This window comes from Fistularia commersonii, chromosome 5 (genome assembly GCF_037954325.1).
Source record: "Fistularia commersonii isolate RoL2024-O1a breed Wild chromosome 5, RoL_Fcom_v1.0, whole genome shotgun sequence".
NCBI lineage: Eukaryota > Metazoa > Chordata > Actinopteri > Syngnathiformes > Fistulariidae > Fistularia > Fistularia commersonii.
This window is the reverse complement of record NC_141288.1, coordinates 12,963,399-12,979,103: the sequence shown is the minus strand read 5'-3', so window position 1 is coordinate 12,979,103 and position 15,705 is coordinate 12,963,399. Positions and strand designations below refer to the sequence as shown.

General features: G+C 40.5%; 2 protein-coding genes across 6 annotated transcripts; one reads left to right on the top strand and one right to left on the bottom strand.

Annotated features, from left to right (window-relative positions):
* Positions 1-614: 614 nt before the first annotated feature.
* Positions 615-11,578, top strand: LOC147234111 (uncharacterized). Of its 4 annotated transcripts, none has more exons than XM_086146874.1 (9): positions 615-844; positions 1,328-1,530; positions 1,649-1,744; positions 1,861-1,950; positions 2,246-2,356; positions 4,875-4,965; positions 5,084-6,125; positions 7,241-7,296; positions 9,095-11,578. In XM_086146874.1, the coding sequence occupies exons 1-9, from the start codon at positions 823-825 to the stop codon at positions 10,360-10,362; spliced, it is 2,979 nt and encodes a 992-aa protein (XP_086003000.1). In that variant the 5' UTR covers positions 615-822; the 3' UTR covers positions 10,363-11,578. The 4 variants fall into 4 exon arrangements, with proteins under 4 accessions (XP_086003000.1, XP_086002999.1, XP_086002998.1 ...); XM_086146873.1 differs by having other exon boundaries at positions 4,875-4,989; positions 5,084-6,107; positions 7,244-7,296; XM_086146872.1 differs by having other exon boundaries at positions 4,875-4,989; positions 7,244-7,296.
* apex1 (APEX nuclease (multifunctional DNA repair enzyme) 1) lies at positions 11,406-15,610 on the bottom strand. Of its 2 annotated transcripts, none has more exons than XM_086146876.1 (5): positions 15,347-15,610; positions 13,971-14,059; positions 13,687-13,850; positions 13,407-13,599; positions 11,406-12,433 (listed from the first exon to the last, which is right to left on the bottom strand). In XM_086146876.1, exons 2-5 carry the CDS (start codon positions 14,029-14,031, stop codon positions 11,919-11,921), a joined length of 933 nt encoding a protein of 310 aa, XP_086003002.1. In that variant the 5' UTR covers positions 14,032-14,059; positions 15,347-15,610; the 3' UTR covers positions 11,406-11,918. The 2 variants fall into 2 exon arrangements, with proteins under 2 accessions (XP_086003002.1, XP_086003001.1); XM_086146875.1 differs by having other exon boundaries at positions 13,971-14,102; positions 15,347-15,608.
* Between the last annotated feature and the right edge of the window lie 95 nt (positions 15,611-15,705).

Sequence of the window (15,705 nt, the reverse complement as noted above, 5' to 3'; positions counted from 1 at the left end):
TGAATAGCGACAGTCCATTCAAAAAACAAAAGTTTAATGGTGGGTTTCTGCTAAGTGTTTTAAAGAATGTGATTTATGAAGGTAGTTGGTGTGAGAGAGGAGGATACAGAGAATAGGGTTAGATTGAGAAGGTTGATTTGCTGTGGCGACACCTGAAGAGAAAAGCCAAAAGGAGAAGAGGAAGAAGTGGTTTGAACCTGACTTGACTTGACTTGAAGGGCAGTATTTTTCTAAATTAGTCTTTAATAACTATGGCTTATTCAGAACTCTCACAGAAGTTTTTGTTTGAAAGTACCACTCACTATAAATAAAAACAAACAAACAAACAAACAAATAGATAAATAAATAAATAAATAAATAAATAGATGAATAAATAAATATACAGAACAACAAAGAAACAAATAAATGAATTATAAAAATGAATTTTTGATGGTGGCTTTTCAGCTGAGAGACTAAGAAACAAAAGGTAAACAAAGCTAGATGACCCGTAACTTTCTTCGTATGATAAATGTAATTCAAAGTATGGCCTGTGGGTGACACTGTCGTGTACGGCGTATATGTATCCGTTATTCTTAAGAGCGAGCAAGACTCAGAAAACGCCTTTTAATAATACACTGTGGCTTCCGATTCTGGTTATGAAGACGTATCTGGGGAGTTTGCCAGAAAAGGTTTTGAAGTTTTTCGGTCGCTAAGTGAACCCAGTCTTTCCGTGCTTGTCATGTATTTACTACTCCTGCTCATAAACCGTTGCTAGCTAACGTTAGCTGGCAAAAAGCAGCTAACAGCGGCTGGTCGAACTTAAAGCAGCGTTGTTGTGAGAAGATGAACCAAACTGTTTCCAAAGGTCTGTTTTTTTGTTTCTAATTTGATAAAAACGATTTTAGCCCATAGATGCAGTCAGTGCTTGTTTAATTAAACTTACGTTTATCATTGCTTTCACACAAGCTTAATTAGCTTAGTGTGCTCTATATAGGGTTAAATAAATCACATATTTTTGTAAAAAAAAAAAAAGTATATGTGTATTCTGAGGATGTAAAGTAGTAAGCTGTAAAAGCATGCTACACTTGTTGACATTGTTTCAATTTCCCAAAACACACCAGGTTCCAGTTTAAGTTGGTAATTTTACAGCTGACAGACATTAGATGATTCAACGTTCTCCCTTGATTGTGTGGTCAACTGAAATTCATTGATTGGTATTGACTATCTAAAACTCCATAGAAGGACTTGCATTTGATTTTTTTTAATTACATGTTTAAAAAGCAGTAGCTGTAGCTAAATTAAGTGGACTTGATGACCTATTTTAGAATAATTAATTTCTGTTTTCTAGGCAGTCCGTTACCACTAGCATCTCTTCGCCTGCTGGCTCCCCCTTTTCAGCTCCTGAAAGCCTCCATGTGGCAGGCACTGAAGAAACAAGATGTGAGGAGCTATTGGAAAGTGGCAGACTTTGTCTCTTTGGTGACAGACATGGTACCAGAGCTGCTATTGTGCAAACACAGTACGCAGCTGAACCTGGGGTTGAGAGCTAGGGTATGTGTCTTGAGAAGAAAAGAGGGGGGTATATGTTACCCTTATCCATTTGCTGGTTAATGTTGATTTAGTGACAGTCAGTGAATGGCAAATTGTTATGCTTTTTACTCTTCATCAGTATATTCTTGAGTTGTGTCGAAGAGAGCTGGAGGAGGATGACTTCATCCTGTCACACCTGCACAAAATTGAACTTAAAGACACTGCCCTAGCAGATGTGAGTCTATCATAAGATCGATATTTAAATCATCAATATCAGTTTCTCAGGTTATGTTTGTTTATTTGAAAAAGATTTGTCAAACAAATGTGCAATGTCCCATATGCATTTTACAGATGAAAGAAGAGGATAAGGTAACAGCTCACTTTCTGAAGTTAATTCCAGTTCTGCTCACGGATCCCGAAGAGAGACATATCTTTTTCTCGGTAAGGCATGTTAACCCTCTCAGGCTCAAATTAAGTTGTAGTTGCAGGAAAAATCTGATATTTGGCTGTCGCAAATCTGCAACATCTGCCTGGAGAAGGTTAACACAAACTCTGTAAAGCTGAACAACATTATTGTTTGCTTAGTGTTTGCTTAGTGTTCCTTTAGTGTTCAGTGTTCCTGATGAAATTAAACATGGGCTAATAATATATGTAATTAGGTTATTCACAGTTATATTTGTGATGTGGTGAAAAAAGTTTAAAGTATATCATTCAAGACATTTATTGTATTTGACAGGAGGTTTTCCCTGCCCACTATGGACAACAGTATGACAGCGATTTGCAGGCGTTGTTTTGGGAATTTCTCTGTCGACTGACTCAACTGCTGCCAGTTCCTGACCTTGAGCAGGTAAGAAATGTCATTAGTTCCTTTTGACTGAAATGATTGGTCACAGAGTAAGAGCTAGTTAAAAGGTCTTACCAAGCCAGACCAGAACTGCGTTTAACTCTGCTGCAGCCCTTTGAAATTTCTCCACTGTGGGATGATTAAAGTCTATTCTATTTTAAAAGTGATGGTTAGTACACTACTTTTCCATGGAATCACCCAAACCAGCCACTGGAGAGAGTCATTCTTGTCACCTCTCATCCAAGGGGCTTCTTCAGATGTGAAGAAAAACTAAGTCCAGTTGCCACAAGATCTCACATGATTGACCTTGACTTGGATGATTGAGAACCTTCACAGAACGATAAGGTTTAGTTGTCACAAGCTCAGTTACACATAGTACACACTGTGCAGTGACATTAGTTTTTGAACCTGCAGACAGATTAAGAATAAAACTGTATCTAAAAACTATAAAATATAAAAGCGTTTCAAAACGTTTATTGTCACATGCACAGTGAAGAAACGTGTATCCCTGTACAATTCCTACTTTGTTTTCCACAGTACATTTGGATATGTACTGATAGGAAGAGTTATGCATATGATCATAGATATGAAAATGAACAGTGTAACAGAACAGTGGCAGCGCAGTAAAACATTTGATTGCAGCTTGGTGTGCAACTCAAAAAGTGCAGGTGTAAGGATGAGTGCTGTTTAAATGGGCCGGCAGTTACATGTGCAAGAGGAATGAATGTCAGCTGTTCAGGAGTCTGATGGCAGTTGGGTAGAATGATGCCTTTATCGTGTCGCTCTACATTTCACATTCCTGTACCTCCGGCCGGAGGTGCTCGGTGCTCTAAGGCCACAATGATCTGTTGCTCCGGTGGTATGAAACCTGTATATTTCGTCTGTATTTGATAGTTCGCGATATCCAAAAGTTTCTGCCTGCTGTAAGATAGTGGAGGCATTCGAGCACTATAGAAAGAGTTGTCCTTAGAGTGGAGGAGTCTGCTCTACTTGGAAAAAAAAAGCCGACATGCAGCTGCAGAGTTGTATCATATAAATATAACAATATTAGGGGTAGCTCATGGATTTGTGCCATTAACATACATGTGCAAAGTGCAGCTGAGATAGTAAGGTAAGTGGTCCAGTTAAGAGCTCAAATATAGTCGAACAGATGGCTTGAGGGCTGTGGCTAAGTCGTAAGTCCCTGTATTTGCATACAATCAGGTTGTACAAACCTGGCCTGCTCTTTTTTCATCCCGTCCACCTTGTTGCACAATAAAAGTCAAATAACAAAAACGTGCTTTTGAAGGATATTCATTAACTGTAAATTCTGTAAATATGATTGGAGAATTCACAAGCCACATTAATAGAATGCATCCAGTCATCGGGGTCAGAATTGAAAAAGAAGATAAGATTTCTATGCATCGAGACAAAATAATCACCACCACCAAGCAGGACATAGAGAGAAGGAAATAAATATGAAGATAAATGGAAAGACAGAAAATAGCAAGACAAAAAAAATCCATGAATAAATAGAGAGCAGACAACAACCACAAGAGGGATGACAATATCAAGGAACAGTGAGGGGGAAAAATACACAACTAGAAATATACAACAATATGAATAGAGTGACAAGAATAAATAGCAATGAATATAATTAATAAACAAATGTTGGCAGGATTTGTGTGGGCTGGGATAAACAAGGGTAAGAGAGGCAGCAGAGTTGACCTGAATGGGTGAGGTAGTGAACGGGGTAGGGTAGTGAGATTGTGGACTTGTGGAATCAGCACAGGTGCACTCAGGCCAGTCAGAGTTGTGTGGCGTCCAGACTGCTGTTATACAGTCTGATGGCTGTGGGCATAAAGGAGCGTCTGAAGCGTTCAGTTCTGCACCAGGGTGGGATGAGCCGTTGGCTGAATGAGCTGCCCATCAGCCACAGTTTGTCACGCAGGGTGTGGAAAAGATTGTACAGCATAGCTCCCAGTTTATCCTCTTTAAGTTTCCCCCCTAGCTCCAAGTTTTTTGTGAGAAACTGTCAAAATAGACTTGATAAAGTTTTTATCCTGGTGTAAAGATTCTCACATGTGTATACACAGAGAGAGCACCTCTGTATTGACAGTAACTCTTATTTGAAAATTGTCATCGATGTCTGTAATAGATTGATAATAATGAATATTTGATTTATCAGCTTAAAGCTCAGCCTTCAAATGTATAGTCAAAATATAATGGAAAAAAGGGAACCTACTAATGCTGATGAATTGGCTGGTGAGAGATAGATGTGACGGTTAATGACAACACTTCTTAGGTCATTGACGTTACCTAAAGCTGCTGAATGTTGATATTCTGTTTGCTATTTGGTAGGAATGTAAAGAACTTGGCCATGTGACTTGAAGTTAAATGCCTCAGCACATTGTGTCTTACCATAGAATTATTGATAAATGCTGCCTATAATTTGTCTCTCGGCAGTTTTCTCCTTTTTCAGTAATTTAGAGTGTAATATTTTATGCCATTTGCTCATAGTTTTATTGTGTTTGACCCACAGACTGTGTGCTGGCTTGCTCCAGAAGGTTGTCTGGTGTTGGATTGTGTCTTGGACTCTATAGACATAACAACTCTGCTGCAGCACCACAAAGGTCTTGGGCATTTAGAGCAACATGGTTATTATTTATTTGTTTTTAACTTTTGTATTCACCTATACAGAATGCTCTGTCTGTAAGCTTGTAATGGTAATATATTGTCTCACTCTTTTAGTTCCACCATCAAGCATGGGTGACAACATTCTCTCCTCCCTTTCTGCTGCCGCCCCCTGCTGTACAACAGAACCCAAAGAACACAATAGACAAATAAACATCACTGTTGACTCTCAAACAATATTAATGGATGAGGTTGAAATCATCACAGTCACAGATTATGCAGAGGTTGAACTTGGTGCAAGTGCCGATATTGAGCTGATGTTGGAAGAGAATTCCAATGAAAGTTCGGTCAACAGGTCAACACGTGAAGTTTCATCGTCAAAGCAGGATGGAGAAACTCGCAGTGAGAATGATGTAATGGAAATTGGGAAGGAACTGACACAGACCATCCCCCAAAGTGGTTTGATGAGTGGCATCCAATCGGAAGTTAACAAGGACATGTCCTTTCAGCCTGAGATCCCTTTGGGACCTCATGACTGCCCAGACTGCGAAAAGAAGTTCAAGTTTGCTTCTTCGCTAACAGCTCATAGGGTCATCCACACCGGTGAGCGTCCCCACTGCTGTATGGATTGTGGCCGCTGCTTCTCTTTCCGCCAGTCACTCGACAGGCATAGAAACACACACAAAACAAGACGGTTATATGACTGTGCTATCTGTGGACAGACCTTCCACTCCTTGTCTGCCCGCACAGAGCACAAGCAAGCTCACAAGCAAAATGGCATTTTCACATGTCAGCAGTGCAAAAAAAAATTCAAGTGGGAAGTGGCACTGGCAAGGCACCTGAAAACTCACATGGACAACCTCAACAAAAATGCAGCAGTCTGTGAGAAGAAGATGGTGGCCACTGTACCTGATAGCCAACAAGTTTATGATAGCTGCGATTCAGAGAACAAAGATGTTTGCAAGGACCAATCCACCTTGGTGGTTCCTGAACACACCAGTGAAGTCATTTCCCAGCTCAAAGTCCGCACTAGTTCACGTAAACGCAAACCAACCATGAAGGTCCAAGTGATAAACCTGCAGAACTGCAAATCCAGTGGGAGACAGAAGAAAGTCACCAGACTTAGTCCAGCAGCACTGAAGTGTGTGCCTTTCAACTGGTAAAATAAACAGTATCATCAAATCACTTGGGCTGGGTGCAATGTACTATATCTATGTGCACTGAATATAATTTTATTCTTTGGAGAGAGCTCTGATGCCCTTCCCAAATATTTAACAAAATAAGTCAGACAGCCTCATTGCGCTATCCTTCAACATACTGTAATGGTCATCAGATATTTTCAAATGGGCTCTCCTTTCCAATATTTCCATCATTTTTTAAATGGGCTCTCCTTTCCAATATTTCCATCTTTTTTCAATATTTTTTCTGGTAATTGTAACATTTTTACCTCTGTATCTTCATGTTAGTTTTGTCAACCAAGTTTTAAATAATGTCTTGTCAAATTTCAAGGAATTTCAAGGTAATTTTCAGTTTTTTTCCAAACAAGTTCTACTGTATTTTCTTCCAAATTTCTAGTACACTTCTTTTTAGTCAGCTGTTTGCTGGATTTTGTGGATGGTCTAGGTAATTGTTTTATTCAGCATTTCTTTGTCAGTTGTTATGTAATATATTTTTTTTTAATTTAACATAATCCAAATTTTAGGCCATCATTTTGCTGATTCTTGTAGATGATAAATTTCTGAATTAGTCAAGTCATTTTTCTGTTTTGTTTAAGCGCAGCCAAGTGACTGTCAGAGAAAAGTAGAACATTTATCGGTACATATATGTTATCACTAAGGAATTATGACACAGACCCATGACTTCTACTAGACAGAAATCTAATGATTAAATAAGGCGCCATGTGGTGCAGGAGGTAGAGCAATCATCTGTGGAACTGAACATTGTTGAGCAAGACACTGAACCCCTAATTGCTCCCCTGGCGCTGGTGGACGGCAGCCTACTGGTCATGGTTCATCCATGATGGGTTATTTGCAGAGAATGAATTTCCCCATGAGGGATTAATAAAGGATTAATTCTTATTATTATTGCTATTATTATTAAATTAGGAGCCATAATTTTCAGAATAATAAATAACAATGTAGCGTAAAGAAAAAAAATTAGAGAACCAAACTGCATCTTTAGTTTGTATGTTACAATGAGACTTTGAGATCTATAAAAATCTGCAAGCTTTGATATTTTACATCTGATATGATTTAACATCTTCTCTTTCTTTAGCAGTGCTGAGCACTCCTATGGCTCTTCCATTGTGTCCTCCAAGGATGGTGATGGAAGTAAGTGTTTAAACAAATGATCTTTTTCATCATGGCTACCTATATAGAACAAGAGATGAGCCAACTATCTGCATAACAACAAATGTTCAAAGCTAAATGATAAAAAAGCATATGATAGGGTGCCAAGAGAGGAGCTCTGGTATTGTATGAGGATATCTGGAGTGGCAGAGAAGTATGTTAGACTGGTGCAGGGCATGTATGCTAGCTGTGAGACTGGTGCGGTGTGCTGTTGGAGTAACAGAGAAGTTCAAGATGGAGGTGGGACCCCATCAGGGCCCCTTCTTGTTTGCAGTGGTGATGGACAGGCTGACAAATGAGATTAGACAGGACTCTCCATGGACCATGATGTTTGCAGATGACATTGGGATATGTAGTGAGAGCAGAGAACAGGTTGTGGAAAATCTAGAGAAGTGGAGGTATGCGGTGGAAAAGAGAGGAATGAAAGTTTGTCACAGCAAGACAGAGTACATGTGTGTGAATAAGAGGAACTCGGGTGGAGCGGTGAGGCTACAGGGAGTGGAGATCAAGAAGTTGGAGGATTTCAGGTACTTAAGGTCAACAATCCTGAACAGCGGAGAGTGTGGAGAAGAGGTGAAGAGATGGGTTCAAACAGGTTGGAATGGGTGGAGGAAAGTGTCAGGGGTACTATGCGATAGAAGACCATCAGAATGAAAGGAAAGGGGTACAATACAGTGGTGAGACCAGCAATGCCATAATGCCTAGAAACATTTACAATGATGCAAAGTCAGAGGGCAAAGCTAGAGGTTGCAGAGATGAAGATGCTAAGGTTTGTTTTGGGAGTGATGAGAATGGGTAGGATCAGTAATTACAGTAGTCTATCAGAGGAACAGCACATGTTAGATGTTTTGGAGAGAAGGTAGGAGAAGCCAGACTGAGGTGGCGAGGTCAGGTACAGGGAAGGGATAGTGAATATATTGGTAGATGGATGCTGGAATTGGAGCTGCCAGGCAGGAGGTCTCGAGGAAGACCAAAGAGAAGATTTATGGATGTAGTGAGAGAGGATATGAAGGTAGTTGTTGTGATAGAGGAGGATACAGAGAATATGGTTAGATGGAGAAGGTTGATTCACTGTGGCGACCCCTGAAGGGAGAAGCCGAATGGAGAAGTTAAGAGCTAAATGATAGATTGAAGTGTTCTTTATTGATGAATGAATGCAATTATTTCATCTGAACCATAAAGATAAACTGAAACTCAATTGAACTTATACATTGTGAATATGACGTTTGGAGTTTTAAAGCTTTCTATCTGTATATTTTGTTATTGCCTCATAAGGCAAAAGTGTGTTTTCTCCAAATGGACTGATAATTTAATGATATATATAATGATATAGTATAATAAGTTATAACATCTTTAATATCCACCAATTGAAATTACATACATTTTCTTCCACAAAAAGAAATGTTAGTGTTCCCATGAGGCAACTATGTGTCACCCATTAGAAATTGTTGATGGAAATGGAAAATAACTTTTTTAAAATAAGTCATCTCTAAGTAATAATGGATTGGATCAAGTGAAGAAATCAAGTTAATTTGCAGAAAACACATGCAGATACAGAAATACACAATTGAACCATGAGAATGGATAGATGGGTTGATGTGCCTTATTAATCCCAGAACAGCCCCTTAAGTTGTTGGAGTTGCTAGTTATGCCACACAATGAATTAAACCAGCATCAAATTGAGAATGTTTTGATGTCAGATGCCCGTCGAAAGAGAAAAGATTTTCAGATAGGTAAGCATTTCCTGGCTTCAGTTGCTAATAGCTGTGTCTATTTTAAGGTTGTGTGGCAGACTGCTCATCCACTGCTTTCTCCTGTCCTGAGTGCCCCTTCCATCATGTTGAGGAGATGCAGGTTCAGCTGCACATCCAGAAGGCTCACTTTGCTTGGACAGAGGACAAGAGCTTGCCCCTCCAACCTATCACTGATGGAGAGGGACGTTTCAGCTGTCTAAGCTGTGACAAAAGCTTCAAGTTCCAGTCCTTACTAAAAGCCCACCAGCACATTCACACTGGAGAACAGCCCTTCATCTGCTCACAATGCGGACGATGTTTCTCCTTCAAACAGTCACTTGAGAGACACAAGCAGACACACAAGTCTGGACGTAAGTATGAGTGCACGATCTGCGGGCAGTGCTTCAAGTCTCTGCTGGCTCAGAGAGAGCATAAGAACACCCACATGGAAAATGGGGAGTACCTGTGTTCAGAATGTGGCCGCACGTTCACCTGGAAGTCGGCCCTGATGAGGCACTTGAAGACCCACAGTGAAGATGCTGACAAGGCAGAGCGATCTTACAAATGTCCTCGCTGTGACCTGGGCTTTAGCATGGCCAGCTACCTCAGCAAGCACCTCCAGACCCACCAGGAAGAGAGATCACACTCATGCAACTGTGGGAAGAGTTTTGCCTACCGTGCAGCTCTCACTGCACACCAACGCATCCATCAAAAAGAGCGGCCACACATTTGCACCCTGTGCGGCAAGGGGTTCCTCTACAAGGGGGGCTTGCTGAGCCACATGAAGATCCACTCAGAAGAAATGCCTTTCATGTGTTCCTATTGCGGTAAGTGCTTTAAGAGAGAGCCCAACATGAAGAAGCACGAGCGCTTCCACACACGGGAAAATGTTTTCAGCTGCTCGCAATGTGACAAAAGTTTTGTTTACAAGGCAACTCTGACTCGACACGAGCTGACACACTCAGGTGAGCGGCCATACCTGTGCTCCGACTGCGGAAAGGGCTTCTTTTCCCACGCTGAGCTTCTGAAACATGAGCGTTTCCACACAGGCCACAAGCCCTTTCAGTGCCCCCACTGTGACAAGAAATTCACACAGTCTTGTTACCTCACTATTCACCTGCGCTACCACACAGGGGTCCGGCCTTATTCCTGCACTCAGTGTGAAAAGAGCTTCCTCAGCGCCAACCGCCTAAAAAGACACCAGCAGACACACACAGGGGAAAAGCCATACCTTTGTGGAGAATGCGGGAAAGGCTTCAGGCAGTCTTACCATCTCAAAATGCATCAGCGTACACATGTCATCAAGTTAAAATAGTCATGGAATTATACGGAATAAAAGAGGTTCAAGACTTGGTCTTAAACCTGGTCATAGAAGGCCAGGTGTCAACTGAATATCCTCATTTTTGTTCTGGTTGATACATGAAATGTCATTGCATTGCTGCAATTAAACTGTCAAGGGTAGTGACATTTTGTCTTTTCATTTGGTATTAGGAGACCTCTGGTGTAACTTTATCCATTTCATTATTTACTGCTCATCCTACAAAGAGGGTTGCACAGATGCTGGAGCCGATCCCAGCTGTCAATGGGCGAGAGGTGGGGTTCACCCTTTACTGTTAGACAAATGATTGCAGGACCAGCTGTGTGTAATTTGTAGGGTTCAATCCTAGTTGTAATAATTTTAAAAAAATGTTAGCTGAAATGTGTCCTTAAATATTACTGGTCAAGAGGCCTTATAAAGAAAAGCCCTTTTTTTTTGAATGCATTTACCAACCCGTGTCCTCACTCCATAGCAGTGTGTCTTTGTTTTGGCTTGCAGTGCTGAGCAAACTAGACAAATTCAACTTTGTAAAACTCAAATGATACTTTTCACAAGAATTCTAGTTCAAAAAAATCCTGATGAGTTTTACAGGTATTTTGTTTTATAATTCTATTATAGTCAAAGTTTATTGCCCAGTTTTGGCTATAAGGGTATTTTTGTAAGCAATCTGTGTTCCCAAATGTTCAGATCATTTCAGATTTTCTTGTAACTGGTCCCTGGTATTCTATTTGAGTTTTTTTTTTCTTTTGTGAGACTTATTTCCTTTGTACTGGTACTTGACATTTTCTAGTGATTCTCAAGCCAAGTGCTAGACATGTATGTTTAAAAGTTGAATTTTGTAACAAATCTCTGGTGCATATTTTAGTCGATCCATTTGCAAATGTGGTAGGATACCATCTGCCTCTGACTGTTCATTAATCACATTACTTTTTTAAAACACCAAGACTCCATCACATCTGCATGGATGAAACACCAGGCAAATAACACCTTGATCCCAACCATCTGGGCTTGATTTTCACATATGGTAGTAAACAGAAACCTCTAGATAAATCATGTCTTTATTTTGAAAATGTGGAATTTAACAGTATTATGACTAGTATTACAACAGACCCACTTAAACACTGGCTGAGAGTAATGGCTGTAAACTGGTTCAAAATATCCTCATTAAGGATTTGATGTGAAAATAACAGCCTGTAAATAAAACAAAACAAAAGCTTCTGTTTCAGTGTCACCAGTAGCACAGGTAGGAGCCATGAAGAAGGTTTGACTGATCACTGAACATCAGCTTACAAGAGGGACAGCTGTTCTAAGCAGGACAGCCGAGTGGAACTGAAGTATAGTTTTAGGTGATTTCAGTTGTACAAACAAGACATTTCTTAGTGGCGTTACTTTTTTAATGAAAAAAGAATATAACACTACGTATCTAAGGTACTGCTGGGTCTAAGTTTTAGGGTATAACTTCACCTTAAGAGAAATTTAAACAGGTACAGGACTTCTCAAGTAGGTGATGTGACAGAGCTCAGCTGAGTAGAAGCTGTGTTATCCACAGTGACCTACACTGCTATGTAAAGGGTAACAGGGCAGTGGTCACTTCCCATAGCTTTGTTGCGGATTTTGCTGTCACAGAGGCCTGGCAGCAGAGCAGATGACAGCAGGAAATAATCAAGCCGCCAGCCCACATTCTTTGCACGGCAGTTCATCATATAGGTCCAGAAGGTGTAAGCGTTGGCCTGCTCAGGGTAGAGCTCGCGAAAGCTGTCAGTGAAGCCGGATGCCAGCAGCTCGCTGAAGCCCTCGCGCTCTTCTGGGGTAAACCCAGCATTTTTCTTGTTTCCCTTTGGATTCTTCAGGTCAATCTCCTGGTGCGCAACATTTAGATCACCACACAATACCAGGGGCTTCTGTTTGTCCAGCTCACTCAGGTATGCTCGGAAATCGATGTCCCAGGTTTTGCGATAATCTAAGCGCACAAGGCCTCTGCTGGCATTTGGTACATAGGCTGTAACCAGGAAGAAGCTGGGGAACTCTGCAGTGATCACACGACCCTCCTTGTCATGTTCCTCTTTTCCTGGGGGATCAGGAGATACAGTTGACCAGAATACTGAAAAATTCACTTTGACAGACGCATATGTCAAAACAAACTGAAGACTAGTATCATGCGTCTTGGATCTTGTAGAAAAATGCACAACCAATGCGGACAAGTTCTTCAAAAGATTCAATTTCATGTGTTGTAAGATACTAATGGAGTCCATTCTCTTTGTTTACTGGAGATTTTATTATCTGAAGCATATAGTTGTCAAAGGGCGCTTCAAGTTATTGACAGCCACTAAACACTAAAAAGCTCAAACAATGCCAGCTATTCACAGGATTAATGACAAGCTCAAAAAATAATATACTATTTCTGTTCTCATTGTGATTAGTGATTTTTTAAACCACGGTCACAAAACGTTGTATCCCTAAGTAGAGTAAATGTTACACCTCCACTACAGAGAAACATAACACGTACAAAAATCCACCCTAGTTCCCCTGGTACCACAAATGGCATATACACTGTTGCACAAGAAAAATATTACCTGAGTTATTAAGATCCATCTTGTGGAGGTAAAATACAAAATTTCTCTATAAAACAATATTAATCTAATTGAAGCTCCGATGGAAAACTCTAAAATAAAAACCAACAGTGGAGGGTATTTTTTTCTGTTAATTAACTCAACACAACACTTCTTTGGCTTCTCCCTTCAGGGGTCACTGCAGCAAATCAACCTTCTCCATCTAACCCTATTCTCTGTATCCTCCTCTCTTACACCAACTACCTTCATACCCTCTCTCACTACGTCTATAAATCTTCTCTTTGGTCTTCCTCGAGACTTCCTGCCTGCTTAACACCATCTCTTACAATAGTGAGATAAGACTGTTGAAGTTATCACATTAAAACCATACGAATATTATAACTACCTAAAGTACTTTTAGGTATTTCCATACCCAAAGATTAAGCTTTTGAGTATGCATTTGTTTTAGAAGTACAATAAAATGATTCTCACCAATGCCATAGGTGACTGTGAGGGGTTCAGTCTTGCAGAGCATTGCCACGCCACTGTAACCCTCTTTATCATCAGATACAGCCCAGTACTTGTGTGGGTACTCGGGCATTGAGGTGATTTCAGCAGGCAGGTCTTTCTCTGCGCACTTGGTCTCTTGCAGGCACAAAACATCCGGAGCCTCCTCACGCACCCACTGGGGAAGAAGAATTCAGATTTATGCTAGTTAAAAAAGCAAACAGAAAAACTTTGCAGACAATTTGTGTACTAATTGACAACTCACATCCAAGCCCTTCTTTTTAACCCAAGCCCTCAGCCCATCAACATTCCAGGAGGTAATTTTCATGTTGGCTTTACGTTCATCTTTGCTGGTCAATTTGTCAGGGGGGTCATCATACAACACTGGGGCATCTGGTTCCTTGGTCTTCTTTCCTTTCTTTGCTGTTGCTTTGGGGATATGGCGGATGAGGCAGATCAGGTCAGAAAATGGCTAATGATCTTAATGGCTAAGATCATTAGCCAAGATTGTGAATATGACTGAAAAGGGCACTTGTGCCACTGTAGTACCAGGGCTGGCGTCATTTTCTCCATCTGCAGTTGCCTCTTCTGTTGGCTTGCCTCGCTTCATGCTTGAACTCGCTCTGACAGCAAACAAGCTGCGCAGACACACAACACGAACACAAAACAGCACACGCACCGCTGGAGAAAAGTGGTATTTGTCAGAAATTAGTCTTTGTGGGGAACTTTTGAAATGCTAGTTTTTAGAACCGAATAGAATGTGCCTTTTATCATCACCATGATGGGGAAATTCAATTTCAAACAGCAGAAAGTTGACAATGTGGTAAAGACAGTTATGTGATAAATATAAATTTAAACAGTAGCATACAAAAGCATCAGATGATATATGAAAAATAATTATAAATGCTTGTGCAGAATTAGGAAACTAGTGGCCGAGATCATCTGCTTAGAGCAGCAACATGAGTAAGTGTATAAATAAGTGTGTGTATGTATTACTACATGAATACATGAAATGAACTCCAGTGGAAGCGGAGTTGGGTGTTAAACAGTCGAACAGCAGGTGGAAGGAAGGACATGGTCATTGCAGGTTTTTTCATGTGTTCAAGCTTGCTTTTTGCCCCATCAAGATAAATCATTTCACAAGTCATTCTTGGGACACAGACACAGCTTAAAAATAAAATATGGAACTCTATGATTATGTTTTTCTTGTGAGTATTTCTGTTCCCAGATCACAGATAAAATCAATTATTTGAATTAACTTAACGATTGGGGAATTTAAAACAAAATCAACCTCTACACGTTTCACAAAAGATCAAGTTCCCTTTTTAAACTTTATCATTCTGCAACCATCTGGCTGCTATTTTGTGAAGTCTAGAATAAGGAACCGGACCCTAAACGTCTACTTTTGTCAAATGCGAAAATCCAAGAATCTAACAACAGAGGTGCACTGACGCTCATACGAATGCTTGTTAAAGGGAAAATTTGGAGCATTAATCGATGTTCGAAAGGTGCAAATATTAGGAAGCTTGGATTTTAAAAAAAATCTGACAAAGAGGGCGGCATATTGCATTCCAACCTGGTTCACGTCTAATCTCGCTTACAGTTAGCAATCAATCTGTTTTTGCTAGTTAAAAAACTAATTTAAAAGCATGCACAATGGGAGGAGCGAAGCCATTAAATGCAGAAAGTAATGCTGGCTTTCCGAAATGTTTTTTGTTTGCTAGCTATGCTAAGATTAGCATGAGTGACAAAGAGCACAGGAGCCGCAGCGGACGGCCTCTGCTCAGAATGAATGAAACCCCGGGCAGCGATCTCGGCGTCCCTAGACGGTTCGCCGAACGCATCAGCGAACGCAAATAATGCCAATTATCGCTTACATTTGAAGTAGACATAGGTTTAGGAAAAATACATGCAAATATTCATACTTGCACTTTTTTTCAACAGGATGCACGGACCAGACAAACGCTCGCTGTTTCCGCTCAGCTCACACGCAGACTCGCACAAGGTGCTTTCTTGAGCACGGGGTCTCTACATTTACGAGGACATTATAGACATGTCCCCTACTTTACCCAATGATGATTCAAGGGCTTACAGTCAAAACATGTGTACACCCACACACTGTCATATTTTTATAAAATACATTTATAATACGTTTTCTTACAAGCGTTCTCACAAAAAAGTGAACACGATTTATACCCAACACAGAGACACACACTTATGGACCCCACAAATTCAGCTAAACGAACAAGAACAATTCCTGGCCACGTGGTCGACTTACTCAGTG